Genomic DNA, 19,978 nt, shown 5'->3' on the forward strand with positions numbered 1-19,978 from the left:
CGAAATGCCTCGCACTTGTCTCCCTCCAAAATAGCCCTATTCCCATCCGGGAGCTCGACATTGGCTATGTGGGCCCTGGCCGCGTGCGCTTTCACTGTCCCCGCCAGCAGGCGGCCCACCGTATCTCCTCCCTCAAAATAGCGCTGCTTCAGTGCCAGCAGAGAGTGCTCTGCCTTGTTGATGCGCAAAAGCCTGAGGTGCCCCCACAAGTTGGCGAGCCGCCGCCTGGACCCCAGGAAAGAATGCTCCCGATCCTTGAGCTCAGCACGCTTTATGTCCTTCGCCTAGCTGTCCTCCAATTTACAAGCCTTGTGCCTCCGCTCGATCGACAGAGAGGTGATGTGGCCCAGATCGTGGCCTTAAAGGCGTCCCACACCACAGGGAAGGGCGTCTCCGGGATATCATTACTAGTAAAGTAAGGGTCGATGGCAGCCCGGATGCTTTCAACGTCGGCCGCATCTCGGAGAATACTCGGCAGCAAACACCAACGCGCCTCCCAGGCAGGGCAAGTGGCCAGGTCCTGCAAGAGCAGCTCAACATGAGCGTGATCAGACAACAAGATATCCGACATAGAGGCCCCTAGCATGTCCCAAACCAAATCATGCGAGGCAAAATAAAAAAGTCTATGCGAGAGTACGAGCGGTGAGCGTGAGAGTAAAATGAGTAGTCCTCAACCCCGGGCAGTGATAGCGCCACGCGTCTATCAGCCCCAGTGCTGTTATCTGTGTACACAACACAGAGGACATGGCCCCGGCTCCGCTGAACGAGGCGTCACTACGATCCGTGTCCGGATCCCAGACTAAGTTGAAATCCCCTCCCAGTACCAAAAAGGGTCACCACATGGAATCTGTTCCCGCAAGAGTGTCTGGAGGTATCTATCCTGCATCTGCTTGGGCGCGTATACATTACATAAAGTGAACCATCGCCTCCCGAGTTCCGCTGTGACTTTAAGAAAGCGCCCATCTCCACTCCTAAAAGGCTTATTGTCTCCCCGCCTGAAGCCATTCCTGCACAATATTGCCACACCCGCTGTTTTAGAGTCAGCCACAGCCCGTTAAGCGTTAGGATCTTTAAGGGCCTAGGCAAGGTCGCAGTCATGCTGTGTGTCAATCAGGGCCCACCCACGCCCCCCACCCCCGCCACTGCAAGGATATAGACTCAGAAGAGGCCTCCTCCATCCCCGCCCGTTCAGAAGTCCGCAGCCACCGGATCCCCCACCCACCGCACACAGAAGAAAGAAGATAGAGGAGAAAAAAGGTCAGTAAAGAGCCAAGAGAGGGACAGAAGGTCAAGAGCTCTAAAGGTGGCCAACCAGCAATGAAGGTCAACAAAGGCCAACGGGGCCACATTGTACTGTCCCATTCACAGGGCATCCTATACCCAAGGGTTCAGACGCACTCAGAGATGTCACTCCCTAGGGAAAAGTCCGGGGGAGTCCTACAGTTGTCTCAAGAACAAACATTACTAGAGCCCCCTTTTGTACCGCTTTTGGCCGCCATAAGTGTGGCAGGGTATGTTCAGACGTGAGTCCCTTGCTCACTTTGCCACTGGATTCAAGCAAGCCGGGCTGAAGACGGCTGGAATGCCAGAAACCGGTTCTCGGAAGCTTGTTTCCTGTCCAGGGAAGACATGGCTTGGCAGTTTGGCTGGACTGTTCCCATGAGGCACAGGGTCAGACTGATTTGCATATAGCCATGTCTGAACTGGGGTGGCAGAGTGGGCTAAAGAACGCTGATGGATTAAACCCAGATCTTTTGATTGGGTGTGAGTGTTTGATTGATTCAGATGCTCCGTCCATCACCACCCCCTTTTGTACCGCACAGTAGTCCAGGACGGCCTGACCGGAATCCGCTCCTGACGCCGCTGTCGAGAGGGGATGTGGGATGGCGACTCCGGTAATCTAAGCAGTTGCTCCGCCTCCCAATAGGACCTTAATACTCTACGCTTGTTTTCCCACTGGAAAATGAGGGCAAAGGGATGGCCCCACTGGTAAGAGATGTTGAGGGCCCTTAGCTTCTCCGTCACTGGTTTGAAAGCTCTTCGTCTGTGAAGGGTGTTAGGTGCCAGGTCCTGAAAATTTTGAATCTTGTGTCCCTCGTAGCTGAGATCTAGCTTGTCCCTTGCCGCCTTCAATATAGCCTCCTTTTCGGTAAAGAAATGTACCCGTGTCAGGATATCTGGGAGAAAACCCGGTCTCCCTGCGGGCCCGGAAACTCGGTGGGCCCGGTCCAAAGCCTGCAGGGAAGCGTCCTCATCCCCCAAAACCTTGTGAAGGAGTTGCGCCACATAGGTCATAATGTCCTTCCCCTCTGCCCCGATAGGAACCCCCCGGATACAGAGGTTGTTCCGGTGGCTTCGATTTTCTAGGTCCTCCTGTTTGACTTGCAATTCTATATTTTGCTCTTCCAGCATCGCCAGGCATTGCCACAGTTGCTCCTGATCCTCCGTGCGAGCATCCACTGTTTTCTCCAGCCCGTCCACCTGGTCCCCCAGGTCGGTGACCTACTTCCGCAGTTCCCATTCACAGGAGTTCACCTCAGAACATAACAAGCCTATTTCCATCTTGGGTTCGGACATGAAGGAGGTCATAGAGGCCCGTGTCACTGGCTTTGTGTCTCCAGCGGCTTGTGGTGGCCCCTCAGCAGGTGCTGATGCCCCGGCCTTACCCCACATTGCCACGACTGAATTGTTTCTAGAGACCGCCGCCTGGTCGGCTTTGCCTCCTTTGGACCGCGTCATTGCCAGTTCCGCAGCAGTAGTCAATCAGCCCACTCTGCACCTACCAGATGGTGTGTGCCCAGGGCAGGCCCAGTCCCATCCCCCGTCTCCAAAAAGCCTAACTGGCAATAAGTAAGGAAGTATCTAGAGGACCAGGTGCGTTAGGGCCCTCCCTCATCCCTCATCCCCCAGCCCCCCGGCCCCCCAGGGCCAGCAAAATCAGAGAACTGCTACACTAGTGGCAAACCCAACCTCCCGAACAACGTGCACCTCCCCTGTCCCCGGCCTTAACAAGCAGAAAGCGCAATCTCTTCAAAAAGTTTGTGCAGGGCGGTCCGGGGGTGCGCTGTCCACCCGCTCACAACAGCCCCCCCCCCTCACCTTGGACGCTGCTAACAGGCCAACAAAACATGGAAAACTGTCCTTATACAACGGGCGCTTTGGCCTAGCCGCTTCCTCACCAACTCAGGCCATGCAAAGCATCCCCCAGACCCCGCCAGGAGCAGGGCCAGCCAGGTGAAGGGTGCGCCAGTCCACACCACTGCCACCTTCACGGGCAGGCTCCACCAGGTCCCAGCACCTCAAAGGGTATAGGCCCTCACCGCACCACTAGCGCACCACCAGTCCTCCTCAAGCTACCTCCATGTCCCAAGGCAGCAGCGCCGGCAAGGGGAGGATGTCTTCCGCTATATCATCAGTCTCGGGGAACATCCAGGCCAGGCCTCAAAGTGGCGGCGCTCACCTGCAGGACCCTCAGTCACCCACCACGCGCCAACGCGTAACGTCCATGTCGGGCCTCAAAATGGCAGCGCTCCCCTGCAGGACCCCCAGGGAAACTCGCCGCTCGACTCAAAATGGGGCGCACCTGGCAACCAGATAGCGCAGGAAGATCGGGGAGCAGGACTCTGGGGGACAGCAGTAGGCAATGTTTAGAGCCCCCCAGTGCCGCCCGGGTCAACGCTCCCTACAATGGCCCGACCCCCCGCACCTACAACAGGCTCGATGGTCCGCCTCTGCCACCATAGGTTCGTTGTGCAGTCCACCTCCTGCTGCTCACCCAAGAGAGCCCCGCCGATCCGCCTCACCTCTCCAGGCACTTCAGTGCGGGCCCCCCAGAGCAGCCGCCGAGCACCTTCCGCCTGTCCTGCGCCGCCTCCCCGAGTCCCACGCGGGCCTCCGCTCCTCTACAGAGACCGCAGCCGGGCACCTCTGACCCCCGCGTGACAGTGCCGGGGGACTGCACTCACCGCTGCGCCGTCTGTTCCCAGGGGGGGACTCACCGCTCCTCCAGCCGTCTGCAAATCGAATCCGGCCCGTGCCTCTGTTCCCGCACCACCGCAAGGCCGGCCGCCGTCGGGCCACGGCGCTCTGCAACAAGGAGGCCTCACCAGGCCGCGTCGCCGCCCCTATCGCACTGTCCTGTCGCTCCTTGCCACCTCCTCCTGATGGCTGTGAAGCAAGGCCGGTCCGTGCACCGGCTCGCGCACCTCAGGGGCAGCCGCTGTCAGGCTGCAGCGCTCCTCTCCGGGGAGGCCACACCAGGCCGCGTCGCCATCCTCTATCGCTCTTTCCAGCCGCTCTGAGCCACAGAAACCACAGGGCAAGCTCCCGCTTCGAAGCGCCCACTACCGGCCCAGACCCAGCCGGCAGCAATCGCACAGCCGGGACTCTCAGGCAGGACTCCAGGCAGCCCGCAGGGCGCGAGTCGGCCCCGCAGTCTGACGGCTCAAAATGGCGGACACTGCTCCTCGGAGGGACGTTGGCGGTCGTTACCAGTCCGCAGCACAGCCGTCCTGTAATCTACTGCTCCCCGCAGGTGCCCCAACTCTTAGGCAGCATCCAGCACTCCCGGGATCGCGGTTCAGCACCCCAGCTCCGCTAAAGAAACGCTCATGAAGGCGGTAGAGCACCGGAGCAGGACACGTCTCCCCGCATCGCCAAGCCACGCCCCCGTATCTGTTCTTTTAAATCTAGGGAAGGACCCGGAGGATTGTGGAGCCTACTGCCCTATATCTCCTCTAAATACTGATGTCAATATGCTTGTAAAGATTTTGGTCAGAGGAGATAATGCCCCAACTAATAGTCTTATCAGTTTGGGGTTTAACTTAAAAGGCAAATGGAAGACCATACTAAAAAGTTGCTCCACCTGTAGATACATCCAATAAACTGGAGCAATACACAGTTTTATATTCTTTGGATACAAAAAGAAATCATTGAATAGGGTGAGTTTGAGTTTTCTAGAGAGGTATTGCAAGCATTGAGATTTGGACTAATATTCCATGTAATGATTGATGCAGGATCTTCCTGCCCCTCGTTAACATACATATTAATGGTAGATATTCCCCAAAAAGTCTGGATTTAGGGTGACACCAAGCAAGGCTACCCAATGTCCTTTTTGCTAATCACGCTGGTTTTAGCATCCTATGTTAAACCCGAAGCCACAAGACGCCTTACCCAATCTGAAAAACGTTTACAAAGGTGGATGGAAATACTCACCTAATTCAAAGCTATATAAACTGCTTATACAAGGGGAGGAGTCCTTCCAAGAAGAGTTCCAAAGCAAATGTGTTAAACATAACCAGTGGGAACTCCTCGTAAATAAAAATACTGAGTGGCGTTATTCATTCATATTCAAGGATTGGGGACATGATTTTGCACAGATGGCACCGCACCCCTCACCGCCTACAGGCGATTGATACCAACAGATAATAGAAATGCTTGACTTAGTAACTTTTCTGACATTGTATTTTTATCCTACGTTACTGGGAGGAAGGAAGTGTTAGGAGCCCTTGGAAAATGATATGGATACAAATAGCTGGTACTCGGGTAGCATTCTGCAGGGATTGATCAGAGATAGCAAATGTGGGGGAAGAAAGAGCGCCTGTGAAATAGTTAATATGCCTTTGATGTCTAAAGAGGTTTTAGAAGCGAGGTGAGGGTCAAACTTGGAATGCACATATTGGACTGGAACAATGTTCTGGAACATTTTTACAAAAGACTAATTAATGCGTGGCATTGGAGGTTCGGAAGGCCTGTTTTGAACGTATGAGCACCGCTTTTAGACGACCTTGGCACTGATTGGAGGGCTTAGAGGCCCACAAAAGCTAAGAGCATTACAAACACTGCTTCTCTCCTTGAATTTTTGAGATGAGATGCTTTGATTTGTACTTGGGAATTGTCTGGTAGGAGATGCGTTCCATTCTTTTGGAAGCCTTGGGGGCATGGGCTGTCAGGGAGTGGGAGATGTAGTTTGTAGTGCAGCACGATGATGATGCGTGTCTTGAAATATGAAGATGTGAGCCTAAAGGATGTCCTGACAACACAAGCTGATTTGTTCTCGCATCCCAAATTAGATAGAGTTTAGCAAATGCAATAGTCCCCTAACATTGTCCAGATGATAGGTTTACTGTGCAAGTATCTATGGCCTGCCAGATAAAAGGCTCTGTGAAGAAGTGGTATAACGCAGAATCCTAAACATCGCCTGCTAATGCTTAAGGGCTGTGTCCTTGAACGATGCTTATTGATTTTGTTTCTCATGAAGCTGTTTGATTTACCAGTACAGCACGGTTATTGTGAGCCCAAGGATGGAGACAAGATAATAAACGTTTTTCAAATGGCATTCACGTCACCGCTCAAGGGGCTGTCAAGTCGTAGTTGTGCAGCAGTCGCCTTTTTTGTGAAGAACAACAACACTGCCTTTCCAAGAATCTTTCATCACGTTCTTTTCAGTGCATTCGCTAAAACGTTGAACTCACAATTTCAGTCGAGAGCATCTGGTACTGATTTACTGATGAGCCCTTAATGCTGCAGTACCTTTTATTGACGTTATTAAATAATGTATGTACCTCGTTGTCCTGATAAGTAGCAAATGTATTGTAAACGCACTTAATTTAGTGATTTTAAAAAAGGTCGACATGTTTCAGCCCTTGGTTGCCTTGTGAGTTCGAATGGGCTTGATCCTTGCACGACATGGGCTGACTCCACCACTCTGGACCCGGATGAGTGGTCCAGAGTGGTGGAGTCAGCACAAGTCATGCAAGGATCAAGCAGCAGTAGGCCTCCTTGACTCCCTGGCAACCCGTTGAGGCGTGAAAAGTTACCGCGAAAGGTACCATGAGACCTATTCTGAATAGGGATTAATATATCCCTCTTCTCATCTCTCTGAATAAAATGAAAATTATTTTATAAGAGAACATACTCACTGAGACGCCCACAGTCTCTACACACCATTCACTATTGGTCCTGAAGAAAGTCCATTCGACCTCACAAGGCAACCAAGTGCTGAAACATGTCGACCTTTTTTAAAATCACTAAATTAAGTGCGTGAGAAGCCTAATAATTCTCAAACGCACACCACAAAGTCTCTTAAACTTCCTACTCGAATCCAGACCCAATAAAGACGAAAATCTGGCTGTTTGAGTATTTTAATAGGAATACCATACACATCACTGATCACTACTGCTTTTAACCAGGGGTAAACCTCCGGGTGGAGGATGCATAACTACTAACACTATGATTATGCAATCACGTGACAAAACAGCAGAGAACCAAGATATACCGCTTTCCGATCTTTAAACGCGTGAATGAGGGTTTTTTATTTGGGACGCATCGGTACGCGACCTGTATACCCGGGTTATGCAGGACAAGTGATCCTTCCCTACCTGATCTATTGCACTGCTAATTACTGCATTCTCCAGTATTTGTAAATAGTGGGTGCACAATATCAGTTCACTATTTGCGCCTCACCCTTGGAATCAGGCTCTTATTATCTGAATGCCTAGAGACCATGGTGAACCTGGTATATATTTATGTATACTATTATTTTAATTTTCCTTCACCTCCTATTGTGATGCACCTGATTTTTGCAGACACATTATTTCAAAACTCTAACTAAATAAAACATTTAATTCCTAAGGGCCTAACATTCACGGCTGCTACACATGTTGTTTTTGCGGAGTTGTATTGGGACCCTGGCCATATAAAGCAAGCAGAAGACCGAGCACATCGCATCGGGCAGAGCTGTTCCGTGCATATCCATTACCTTATTGCGAAGGGAACCCTGGACACTCTGATGTGGGGGATGCTCAACCGCAAGGTACAGTTCTCATTAAAAACAGAAAAAGCTCCCTTCTTTTGTCTGCTTTGTTTTACCTCATCTCTCCCTTCTATCTGCAACGTCACATCTGTTACTACAACGTATACTGAGACTATAATGGCGTTATTTTTCCTCCACAAGGTAGGCACTGTTATTGCATATTCTAAATACTCAGTATTGACATCTGCGATCCATGCATTAGATTTTTGATTTGATAGCTTGGAATTATTCTCCCATGCTCCTTGGCTACTTGGATAATCGAAACCGTGACTGCCTTTCTGGACACAGCCATTCAAGAAGCAATTATGGTTTTTAAAGTGACTCGCTGTACAATTATTGTGTGCGAAGATGGCAGGGTACCCTACGTCGTAGCTCAAAGGAATGGTGTGAACCGCTGACTAGGCAGATTCCTTTGGAAAATGATATGTTACTGACACTTGGCAAATATTACATGGTGGTAACAGGCGTAATTGTTTAGTGAATTATCATAACAAGGAGATCAGCTTATGATTACGTATGCTAAGTATTGTATAGCCGTCTTTCATATACTACAAAAATGAATCGGAGAGCCAATAACAATTCAAAACTATGCACAGCAAGAAAAAACACATCCTGTTTTCCATATCTGTTCAAGGCAATTGCTAGCAAAACTTGCCTACCTTTTAAAATGTATGGCCATCTGACGCTGGCTGTGAAAATTCCTTTCCTTTCAATCTTAAGCTTTCATGTACTGATTTGTATTAGCTTGTACCAAGGAGGCAGACAGGAACACAGTCCTTGCAATCCCTGACTAGAACAAGCCCTTATCCCAAAATGCATTCGAATACCTAAGTATTGAAGTGGATGACCAAGGGTCAGACCACCCTCTTTCAAAAGTAAAGGCATAGGGAACATGCACCAAAATCTGATGTTGTGTTCCTCAGCTACAAGCAGTTACGTCTTTGAAACCCCTGAGACCTGTTGACTCTGCACGAACGAAATAAGCAGGACATTCATAGTTAAGTCTCTCCTACAGACAACTTTAATTGTCTGGCAAGAGCTATGCCCATCAAACACCGCACTATACAACACACAACATACACACACAAAAAGAGCTTTTGAATTGCCCCTTCTCGTCATTGTCTACTGTGGTTCAGCTGGCTTTAAGCTTTGGCTAAGTAGACTGTTCTTCAGCATTGGTACCATCCCATGCTTTTTAGTTTATGGAAGCACCATAAAATAATCCCTCACACTCTTAAAATGAATGAAGTAGCCATCCCCACCCCAGTGCTTCTGCTTCTCATGTGCTCTATTTATCAACCTCTAATTTACCCCACCCACCCAGCTCATTCATTGCCTTTGAATGTCTGTTTTTTAGAGGGCCAGGAAGCTTCGAGCTCTGGTGGATCGCTCACCTCTAGGTTTGAACTTCCGCTATTTATGTTCTTTTTTTTTACTTTACCGTTCTAAACTTCACATTTCCCATGGTAGAACGTTGAAGTAAAACCACCATAATTGCTGAGGGTGCATCGTTTTCACTTTGGTGTAATCTGGGTGGTAATCTTGCATTAATTAATAAAAAAATCCAAGATGACTATAATGTGCCAATATGCGTTGCTATGTATGTGTTACGACACACCAGCGACTACTTTGCCTATTTTACTTTACTGTTCTATCATGGCAAATGTCCATTTTCGAAGGGTAAAGAAAAAGCCATTATCTCAGCATTAGCCTTCTAAAGGTGAGCCGTATTGGCTTTGTCAGAGCTTGTTTAAATTAGCTACATTTAATATAAGATTGACGTTGATTCATTTTGCAAAATTCCGGATACATTTAATTAGTCAATTTGGATATTAATTTAGAGACCCGGAAAACAATAGGAACATTTCATTACTTTGGAAATCTAGTACAATATTTAATAATTCTGTACAAAAATGGCAGGTAAAAAATAGCAGGCTTTGACCCCTACCATAAAGGCAGCTAAAAGAGTAATGCCTCTTAGAAACCACATATTTTTATAAAACTGTCTGTTTTACAAGCAATAAGCGATCTTCTTAAAATAAAACACAAGACCAGTTCAGTAAGTAACATGTATTGGTCGAACACAGTCCCAACTTAATCCAATCAAGGGCATTTAGCATGTGGATAACCACCATATTAATAACTGTACATACTTTCTGAAGTAGTATTCACAAGTAAATTCAATAATTTAATGTTGCCATTCAAAATAACTCAACATCTATAATGCATCATAACTGGGCATAAATGTCACCCCACAACATATCCAAAGCTGGACATGTTGAGAATAAATGCACTAGACTGGCAAATGATCTGTGCAACCATGTCGGACCAGGGATTTATGAGTAGGGGTCTGCGTAAATGAAGTTTATATTTCATGTTTAGCACCAACATTATTATATTAAAGCGTAATCAGAATTTTCTTAGCTATGTCTACTTATTCACATTTTGAACCCAATTCTAGATTCAGTAGAAATGCACATCACATACAGAATACATTTATTTTGTGAGAAAATGTTAATATTCAACCGTATGTACATATAAAGAGGCTTTGAGTACATCACATGTTCTTTACAACAAATATACCGATTTGAAGTTTTATAAAAAAAAGTTGAATATTATAATATGGATTCTGAAAGGAACTTCAGGACATTGAGCAGTGGGAAGAATGTGACAAGTTGAGGTTCTGTGCACTCCAGCAAAGACTTCTACTCATATCGCTAGAGGTCAAGCAACCTTTAAATTATTATCTCTCAATGAGCTATGTGTTTCCTGTATTATTTGAACACCTCCCATGCATAATCCTCTTGTGGATTATGTGATGTGGTTTCAGTGGCCGATATTGCAAAAGCCTCATTCTCAAAAAACTCACAAGCCTAGCATTTCTACCATAAATTCTATCCCCTTCATTGGTGTTTTCAGTTACTGACAGGGGTGATACACGTTATGGCCTTAATATTTAGCACCTATTTACATCGCCTCCATGAATATTATATTATTTTTTATTAACTGACGTAGTTCAACAGAATATCTGAATAATTTCATTGATAAAATAAATATCCAGTGTCTGATTTTTTTTTCACTTCCGAGCAGACTAAAACAAATGATCAGACTGTTTACATTCATTGTTTTTAATTTTCAGTGCCTTCTCCCCAATCAGACTACCTTGGTCACTTTTTTTGTATCCAATCTTTTTATTAGTTTTACAAGAACACAACTGCAATCACGTCAATGGTGCATACAAAGACCAGGCAAATGCAATAGCAAGAAAATACAAGGCACCTGGCCATAGCATCTACATGGCTGGGGGTGAATGAAATGAAAATAGAACAAGCATTGGAAATGCAATAGGGCTCGCATTAGGAAAGTTTGAGCTATTGGTCTTATGAATGAATTTTTTTTATTTATGTGTTTTTTTTTAAAATAGCTAAATTAATTTTGAGTCATATGTCCTTTTGATACTAGGTGAACGCAATGTACTTTTCATTTTTGTAATGAACTGGTCCGTGTCTTTTTTATATCACAGAAATGTGTGCTTCCCCCTGGGTGTGTTCCATATGTGTACTGTGTGCGTTCGTATTGTGTGTGTTTTATGCATGTGTGCTTTTGTGTACGAGTATTTACTTCTGGCCCTGACCATGTGCATTTGCATGTGCGTTCGTATGTGTGCTTCAACGTAATCTAGTTTGAATGACTTTGTGTGTTTCTGCGTTTGTGTGCTTCTTTGTATACGTAAGTGTAAATTGTGTGTTATTGATTGTGCTTCCCTGTATCTGTGTGTGTGCCTAACTGTACCTGTGTGTTTTTGCCCTTCCTTTTATCAGTATGTGTATAAATAAATAAATATATATATATAATGTATATGTGTGCACTCTGTAGTATTCTTACCTTACTGTTCCAATAGAATTGTTATTGTATATTCTTGCTTCTACGTTCTATATGTGGGAGTTGGGTAGTCAGAATACATCACACTCCTCTGTAAATTGTGCACGGGTAGGCTTAACTGTATCACTGTGTACGTGCACGTGCTTCCGTGTACCATTGTGTGTGTCTGTGTGTATATGCCGCCTGTACCTAACCCGTGTGTGCATTTACCCCTCTTTATCAGTTTGCCAGTGTGCTGGTTTGTGTGTTTATGATTCTCTGCATCAGTGTGTGTTTGTGAGCGTGGGTGCGCGTGCTTCCCTATATAAGTATATCATTGTGCCCGCGTCTCTGCTTCCGTGTATGTATATGACCCTTGTGCGCGAGAGTGCACTTCCCAGCGCCCACCGCTGCTTGTCTCGCGGCGCTCTCGAGCCGCAGACATCAGCTACGTGCACGCATCCTGGCATCTGGGAGCTAGCTGTCACAGGACGAAAGCTTACTACCACCCCAGGCCAACACATGACATGTCACGCTAATGCGTTTTATTTCACGGATTACTGGCCATGGACCCCACACACAGTCATACGACCTCACAGGAAATGTGTAATCCCACAGCGCTCCCCACCTCACTGAGAACACCACAAATGCAGAACCGTGAGGTCAGCAAACATTTCAGAGACCTTAAAAGGGAAGCAGTCTCTTCCCCGGTCCATCCATTCCGATAAAATAAGGGTTCACTTCTTTACCGAGCACCAACAGGACAAAACTATTCTTCAAATCCCTTCTAGATGTATTCCCGTGTGCCGTTACTCGGCAGTGTGTACTTTCAGCTCTACGTTGGGCAGAGGGGAGGGACAGCGCCACTCAGATGGTGTATAATAATTTTCAGTCACAAAAGATACAGTTTTAACGCCCGGTGTCCGCTACGGCCAGTCCGGCTCTGGTTGAAGGTAGCGCCTTAAGTTGTAGTCGTTCAGAAAGTTCTTCTGGCAGAGAAGTTCACACGTTTTCATTAGGTATAATAAGCAGAGGACAATGTTTTAATCGTGTTACTCTCACAGGTGACTCGGGATAATCTCTACCCGCACCTCGGTACAGCGCTCCGATGCATTTTACTTGGCCGGCGCTATATAAATCTACCGACATGTAAATGTACACATTCGAACACAGCCCAGAAATCACCCAGTGCGCTCTGTCACTGAAGTGCATGACGGTTCTGAATGCGTAGGGAATGTGATCCAGGGTGGGGTGGAAAGGCCTGTGAAGCAGGGAGTGGTGCAGAGGGCGTGTTACACCGAGTGTAGTGCAAAGGCTGCGGAGAGCCAGGTTATGTAACATAATCAAACACGGAAGGTGTTGTCAAGGGCGCGACTCTATCCAGTGCTGTACTGTGTATGGCACAGTGTAACTGAGTGACTGCACATATGACTGTACATGAGTGTGCAGATTAGTGAGTAAGTCATCACCTGAGTGACTGGACAAGTGACTGACTGAGTCAGCCAATGAGAGACTGCTTCTTCGTGTGAGTGAGTCGAAACGGAATGGTTTATAGATGGTGGAAGAGCTGCTTATCTCTTATGGAGATAGATTATCTGGGGGGAGGAAGGGCTCCTAATGGGAAGTGTAGTCGGGGAGAAATTGAGAAAAAAGCTGAGCAGGGAGGGTGTTATTGCGGCTATCTGTTTGCCCGAGGGGAGGAGAAATGCCGGCCTGAGGCAGAGCACACGCTGATAAGCTTGTGGGAGGGGGGCTGGGCTGCCTTTGATCTGGTAATGCGAGGCAGGCAGGCAGGCGGCTGGTGGCATTGTGCACGCGCTTTTTAGGGCTTGCGCTTGCGCAATGACCTAAAAAGCACATGCACTTGAAGGAATCGCCAGTGGAATCGCCAGTGGTGGTTCAACACTGGATAAGCCGTAATAGAGCTTCGCCAGCGATGCGCAGAAGCGCATCAGCAGAGGCGAGCCCTAAAAAGAGGCCTACGAATCCCGTTGAGGTAGTTGGTAGCGATCGAACACGTCTCTCTGGTTGATCAAACGTGTGCTTGCTGCACTGTGTATTAGCGTGTTGTAGGTGAGGTCCTGATTTTCCTTGCGAAGTTATGTTGTTTTATAATTATAATTCTATCGGTGCCGTACTTTACTCGGATTCGGAGTTCAGTAACGGATGGGGCACGCTGCAACGTATGGGAACTTATAACCAGCAGTGATGTTATAATACATTTGGACTCTATCCATTATGTTGAATTGATATTTTAATCTAGGGTTTGTTTCAAGGCACAGGTTTTCCCACTAAAAATACGCTGGGATGCCGCTTTTAACAACTATTATGTGATTCGACCGTTATTTTTGGTCATAATCACAATGTTTGATATGGCTCTTTTTGTGAGTACATGCTTTACATTGTATGCTACTATCACTAGGAAATTCTGACTACCTGCACTGTTGTCAGATGTTGTTGTTCTGACATAGGAATTCGCACCTTTGGTTTCGACTGGATTTGGGCATTACAGTGCCCAACTGATTGGAAATTGGACTTGCGGATGAATCTGCATACACCGTTTTGATCCTGTTACTACCATCATTTTCTGAGACTCACTATCCTATGGCTTACTTGGAATAGAGGCCCTTTAGTACGTACTTGTCGAAGGGTTGTGTGGTGTAAGACTTTGTTTCGGACCAACATCATAGTGGCATCTCGGTTAGAGTTATGTTACCTCTCTCTGTATCTACTTTTTCACTTTTTGGTTTTTCTTTTCTCTCCTCCTTTCGTTATATATATACAAAATAACTTTTCTTTTGCCTCTCTCGATGCACATAGGACTTTGGCTTACAATATCGATGTAGGTTAGGCTTGCATATGATAGTTTCTATCGAGCACTTATTTTTAGACGAAAATCCCATTCTTCTTGGGTGCGCATGTAGGATTGTGGATGGTGCCTGCCTCGCATCACCGCCATGACCTGGGACAGACCTGCGCTCTAATCTGCATAATTTCTGGTTCTGTTTCTGTTCTTTGCTGTGCCTGGTTCTGGGCCCTTTTTCGCTCTGGTAACCCCCACTCCCCTTTACTCGTTGTTATTCCCGCTCTGTCTCGCCGCTACCCCTGAGGCCACGCCCCCTCACCGCCCCGCTCCCGCCTCCCAACTGCTCCTCCCTCCCTCCCTCCACTCCTTATGTGGCGGCTGCTACTCGGACGCACAGCGGGCGCGCCAAAGGCAAGCCCGTCTGCGCCTGTCCGCGACTGGACCGCACCCAGCGCCAAAACCCCTGGACCTCGCACACGCCACAACGCCAGACTCCGATACGACGCCAACACACTCCACGCTCTCAACTCCGGCCGAAACCACAGCTGCTCCCAGGCTGCCCCGAAACGTACCCAAGGACCCTTCTCCTGCCACACCTACAACTTCACATGCGACAGATCCACCAAAACCCCAAGGAATGGACCCAACCACCTCCGCTCCATACTCCTCAACACCCGCTCCGCACACAGACACGCCGTCGAGCTCTGGGACCTGCTCGACACCACCATCCCAGACGTGGCCTTCCTGACCGAGACTTGGTGGTTTGACTCCTCGGCACCCGACGTCGCCATAGCCATCCCAGACGGCTACAAGATTTCCCGCAGAGGCCGCACCAATGGGCTGGGAGGAGGAATAGCCATCGTCCACAAGTCTACCCTCCAGGTCCACACCCTCGCAGACGACTCCCTCAACTCCGCCGAACACCTTCACTTCCGGATCCACACCCACCCCAACACCACCCTCAGAGGAACACTCATCTACAGACACCCCTGGACCCTGGGCCCTCTTCAGCGACTCCATCGCCGACCTCTCCAGCACCCACGCACTCGCCTTCACGGACTACATCCTCCTCGGAGACTTAAACTTCCACCTCGAGAACAACAATGACGCCAATTCCACCGCCCTGATCTACAACCTTGGCCTCCGAAAACTCGTCACCGAACCCACCCACGCCGCCGGCCACACTCTCTACCCCGTCTTCTCCACAAGCACCCACATTGCCTTCAACCACACCACCGAACTTCACTGGACTGACCACCGATGCATCAACTTCACCTTCAAGAAACCAACCACGCACCACCACACCCAACAACTGCCTCGACGCCGCTGGAGCAAAGTTACCGAAGACCAACTGACCTCCACCCTCACCCAGAACCCACCCACCGACACAGACGCGCCGCCCGAAACTACAGACAGTGGATCGACGACTGCGCCAACACCCTCACCCCAGCAAGAAAGCCGCCTGGTTCAACGAAGAATTCCAGATCAACAAACAGACTTGCCGGAAGCTGGGGAAGAAATGGCACCACGACCGCACACCAGACCGCCACGCAGCCCACAAGGATACCATCCGCAGACATCACCACCTCATCAGAACGGCCAAGAGATCGTCCTTCAAAGCCAGACTGGAGAACAATGCACACGACAGCAAAGAACTTTTCAACATAGTGAAGGAACTCTCAAACCCCAGCGCCAACACCAACGACATCCCACCCTCATAGGATCTGTGCGAATCACTGGCCACCTTCCTCCATCGCAAGATCGCCAACATCGCCGACATCTACGAGGGCCACAACTCATCACCTGCCCTGACCGCAACAGACCACTTCCCGAACGCCACCTGCACCAACAAGCTGACCTCCTGAACCCACGTCAATGACGAAGAGACATGCAAGGTCATGAACTCCATCCACTCAGGATCTCCATCAGACCCCTGCCCACACCACGTCTTCAACAAAGCTGACGCAACCATCGCACCCCAGCTGCGAAAGATCATCAACATCTCATTCGACACTGCGACATTCCCGGAAATCTGGAAGCACGCTGAAATCTACGCCCTCCTCAAGAAACCCAAGGCGGACCCCAAAGACCTCAAGAACTTCCTGCCCATCTCCCTGCTCCCCTTACTTACCTCATCAAGATAATCGCCAACATGCAGCTGCCCCACCACCTCGAGGACAACAACATCCTAGACCCATCCCAGTCCTGATTCAGACGCAACCACAGCACCGAGACTGCCCTTATCGCCGCCACAGACGACATCAGATGCCAGCTAGACAACGGCGAAATCTCAGCCCTCATCCTCCTGGACCTGTCAGCCGCGATCGACACTGTCTGCTTCCGCACACTAAGAACACGCCTCCAAGAAGCCGGAATCCAGAAGAAGGCCCTGGACTGGACCACGTCCCTCCTCTCCGGCAGAACCCAGAGAGTCATACTCCCGTCCTTCCGTTCAGAATCCACCGACATCATCTGCGGCGTACCCCAGGGCTCGACCCTGTTCAACGTCTACATGGCCCCCCTCGCACAAGTGGCCTGCCAGCACAACCTGAACATCATCTCCTACGCCGATGACACCCAGCTCATCCTCTCCCTCACCAAAGACCCGCGCACCGCCAAAACCAACCTCCACGAGGGAATGAAGGCCGTTGCTGAGTGGATGAGGAGCAGCCTTCTGAAACTGAACTCGGACAAGACAGAAGTCATCATCCTAGGTCCCGCCCCCTCTGCTTGGGACGACTCCTAGTGGCCGACCGCACTGGGAGCAGCTCCGACACCCACGGACCACCCACGCAACCTGGGATTCATCCTCGACTTCTCCCTCTCTATGTCAAAGCAGGTCAACACCATCTCTTCCTCCTGCTACAATACCCTCCGCATGCTCCGCAGGATCTGCAAATGGATCCCAACCGAAACAAGAAAAACAGTGACCCAGGCCCTCGTCAGCAGCAGGCTGGACTACGGCAATGCACTCTAAGCAGGAATCCCGGCCAAACACCTGCGTCAACTACAACGCATCCTGAACGCCACAGCCCGACTGATCCTCAACGTCCCCCGCCGCAGCCACATCTCCTCCCACCTAAGAGACCTGCACTGGCTCCCCGTCAACAAGAGGATCACCTTCAAACTCCTCACCCACGCACACAAAGCATTCCACAACACCGGACCAGCCTACCTGAACAACAGACTCAACTTCTACACCCCCGCCCGCCAGCTCGGCTCCACCAGCCTCGCCCTTGCCGCCGTCCTGCGCATCCAACGAACGACCTCCTTTGGCAGATCCTTCTCCTTCCTCGCCGCCAAGACCTGGAACACCCTCCCCACCCACTTACGACAGACCCAAGACCTGCTCACTTTCAGAAGGCTCCTCAAGACCTGGCTCTTCGAACAGTAGCAGCACCACCATCCCCTCAGCGCCTTGAGACCCTCACGGGTAAGTAGCGCGCTTTACAAATTCTCTGATTGATAATATTTATAGGCAACCTGCTCATTCAGCTGGGCGGGACGGGGCACCATTTTGTGATGTGGGTGCCGCAGGCGAGGATTCACATTTCATTCTGAGAAGACGTCCCCTTTGACTTCAGCAGGGATCTTGTTCCAGAGTCATCAATTTCTTGACCTCCTATGGACCGTTTGCTGTTCTGGGTGGTGGCTGAGCAACATCTGGAGTTGATCATCTGGGTTCAGCTCAGTTCCCTTGTCCTGAGGCAGGCCCAGCAAAGTTCTCTCTTCTTTGAGGGAGCGGATAATGTGACCTTTTCGGACCAATGGAAAATTATGCTGAAAGGGTGTCCATATAGGCATTTGATATTAAGAAAGTCCTTAATGATTCGAAAATGCCTGCAGTGTCGAGCATGGACGCTACTAAGTCATGAAAAAGGCGGATGGTGTGGTCAAAGAAGTCCAGGTCTGATTTCCCCCTTGTCTTCCTTGTCTTTGAAGAAGAGCACACGTGTGAGGAAATATGGGTTGGCATCCGTTCTGGGGAGGCTGGTAAGGACCTTTAGGGCCCAGTCTAGTTGGGGTGCTGGCAGATTTGGATTACCTCTAGTCGCTTGTAGCACATCTTTGTTGAAGCTCATGACGTCCAGTTCCTTCTGCACCTTTAGGGACATAAGTATATTGTTGTGTCTGCTGCAGTTTTCCAGTCCTCCTGCTTTGTCTACATTTTGTTCCCTTAGCAGTTTCACCCTCTGCCATAGCAGTTCTTGATCCTTGCTTCTTGAGTTCTTAATCATCCACCTTTTTTTTCTATAGACAAGATGTGGAGGTTGTAGATTTGGCGTGCTGATCCAAAGCCTCTAGCACTCCTGGGCACCTCACTTAAGGAGACAACTACAGGAGAGGGGCCAGGGGCCCACAGTCAGCCACTGCGAGGGCTGTCTCTCATCCCCTACCCATGACCCATCTCCCTTCCAGAGATAAAGAGGCCTCCCACTCTGTAGTAGGCGCACCACATTCCTCTGCAGGCTGATGGGTCCAAGTTCCAGAGCAACCAGGGGTTCCGCTGCTGCTGGAGGGTATGTTGCATCATGTTATGTTAATTTAATATTATTATCTTCGAGCTTCGCCGCGATATTTTTAAACATCCTGTTTGGTGCATTTAATTTAACTTAATTTACCTTTCCCCCTGTTTTTAACTTTTCGCCCCACTCGCTTGCACGATAATGGTTATAATCACTGCTTCTTTGGCGGGTCCCTTCACGACTATTCCCACTGTTGGAGGACATCTTGGGGGAGAGAAGGACGCCTGGCGGCGCCATCTTTGGTGACGGTCTAGTCGCCATAAGGACGCTAGACCTCTATTTAAGGCTGTCATGCTGACGCGCAGCGGGCACGTGCAGCGGGCTCGCCGGATTTCCGCCGGAGTTATGCCTGAGTTCAGCCCGTCCGCGCCGGGACGGGCCCAGGTGCCATGACTCCTCATCAAGCTCGGCAGCCTGCTGCGTGCCTTCCGGGATCTATACTTATGCCGGTGAGGCTTTAAAACTCTTACGGCCTCCCATATATGTTGACTGCACTTCCTGCATTCTACCGACTCATAACTTTAAAGGCCCAGGCTGTAATTTCTCTACTGGTAAAATGGCCAGATGTAAAGCAATGAGTCATACTCGAACACGAGGTAGACGGAGGGACGTAAAAACTCCTCTTACCTGCCCTCCACTCCAGTTTTGGAGCATTAATTGCAGGTCCCTCCCGAAACATAAACAAAACATTTACGACTTCATCGTTGATGAGCAGCCTGACGCCATATTTCTTACTGAAACTTGGCTTCATGAAAGCTCTGGTCCTGACATTGCCATTGCAGTTCCTAATAATTACTCTATAGTGAGGCAGGATAGAGACTCCGGAAGGGGGGGGGGGGGGGCATTGCTATAATTTTCAAATCTACTTACAGTTGTAAGCTTGAAGCCTTTCCCTTGTCCGGATGCGAGCTGCCTTTTTTAAACTAGTAATTAATCCTCAACTTACTTTGTCGGGCCTTCTGGTTTATCGCC

General features: G+C 49.2%; 1 protein-coding gene across 3 annotated transcripts in view; it reads left to right on the forward strand.

The window, feature by feature from the left end:
* The window catches only part of ZRANB3 (zinc finger RANBP2-type containing 3), an 881,708-nt gene that overhangs the window by 624,745 nt on the left and 236,985 nt on the right, over positions 1 to 19,978 (forward strand). For all 3 annotated transcript variants that reach the window (XM_086957301.1, XM_086957303.1, XM_086957302.1), the window contains one exon: positions 7,634 to 7,813. In XM_086957301.1, coding sequence (XP_086813427.1) covers positions 7,634 to 7,813 — 180 coding nt within the window. The remainder of the gene's footprint in view (positions 1 to 7,633; positions 7,814 to 19,978) is intronic.

Source organism: Lissotriton vulgaris, chromosome 2_1 (genome assembly GCF_964263255.1).
Source record: "Lissotriton vulgaris chromosome 2_1, aLisVul1.2, whole genome shotgun sequence".
Lineage (NCBI taxonomy): Eukaryota > Metazoa > Chordata > Amphibia > Caudata > Salamandridae > Lissotriton > Lissotriton vulgaris.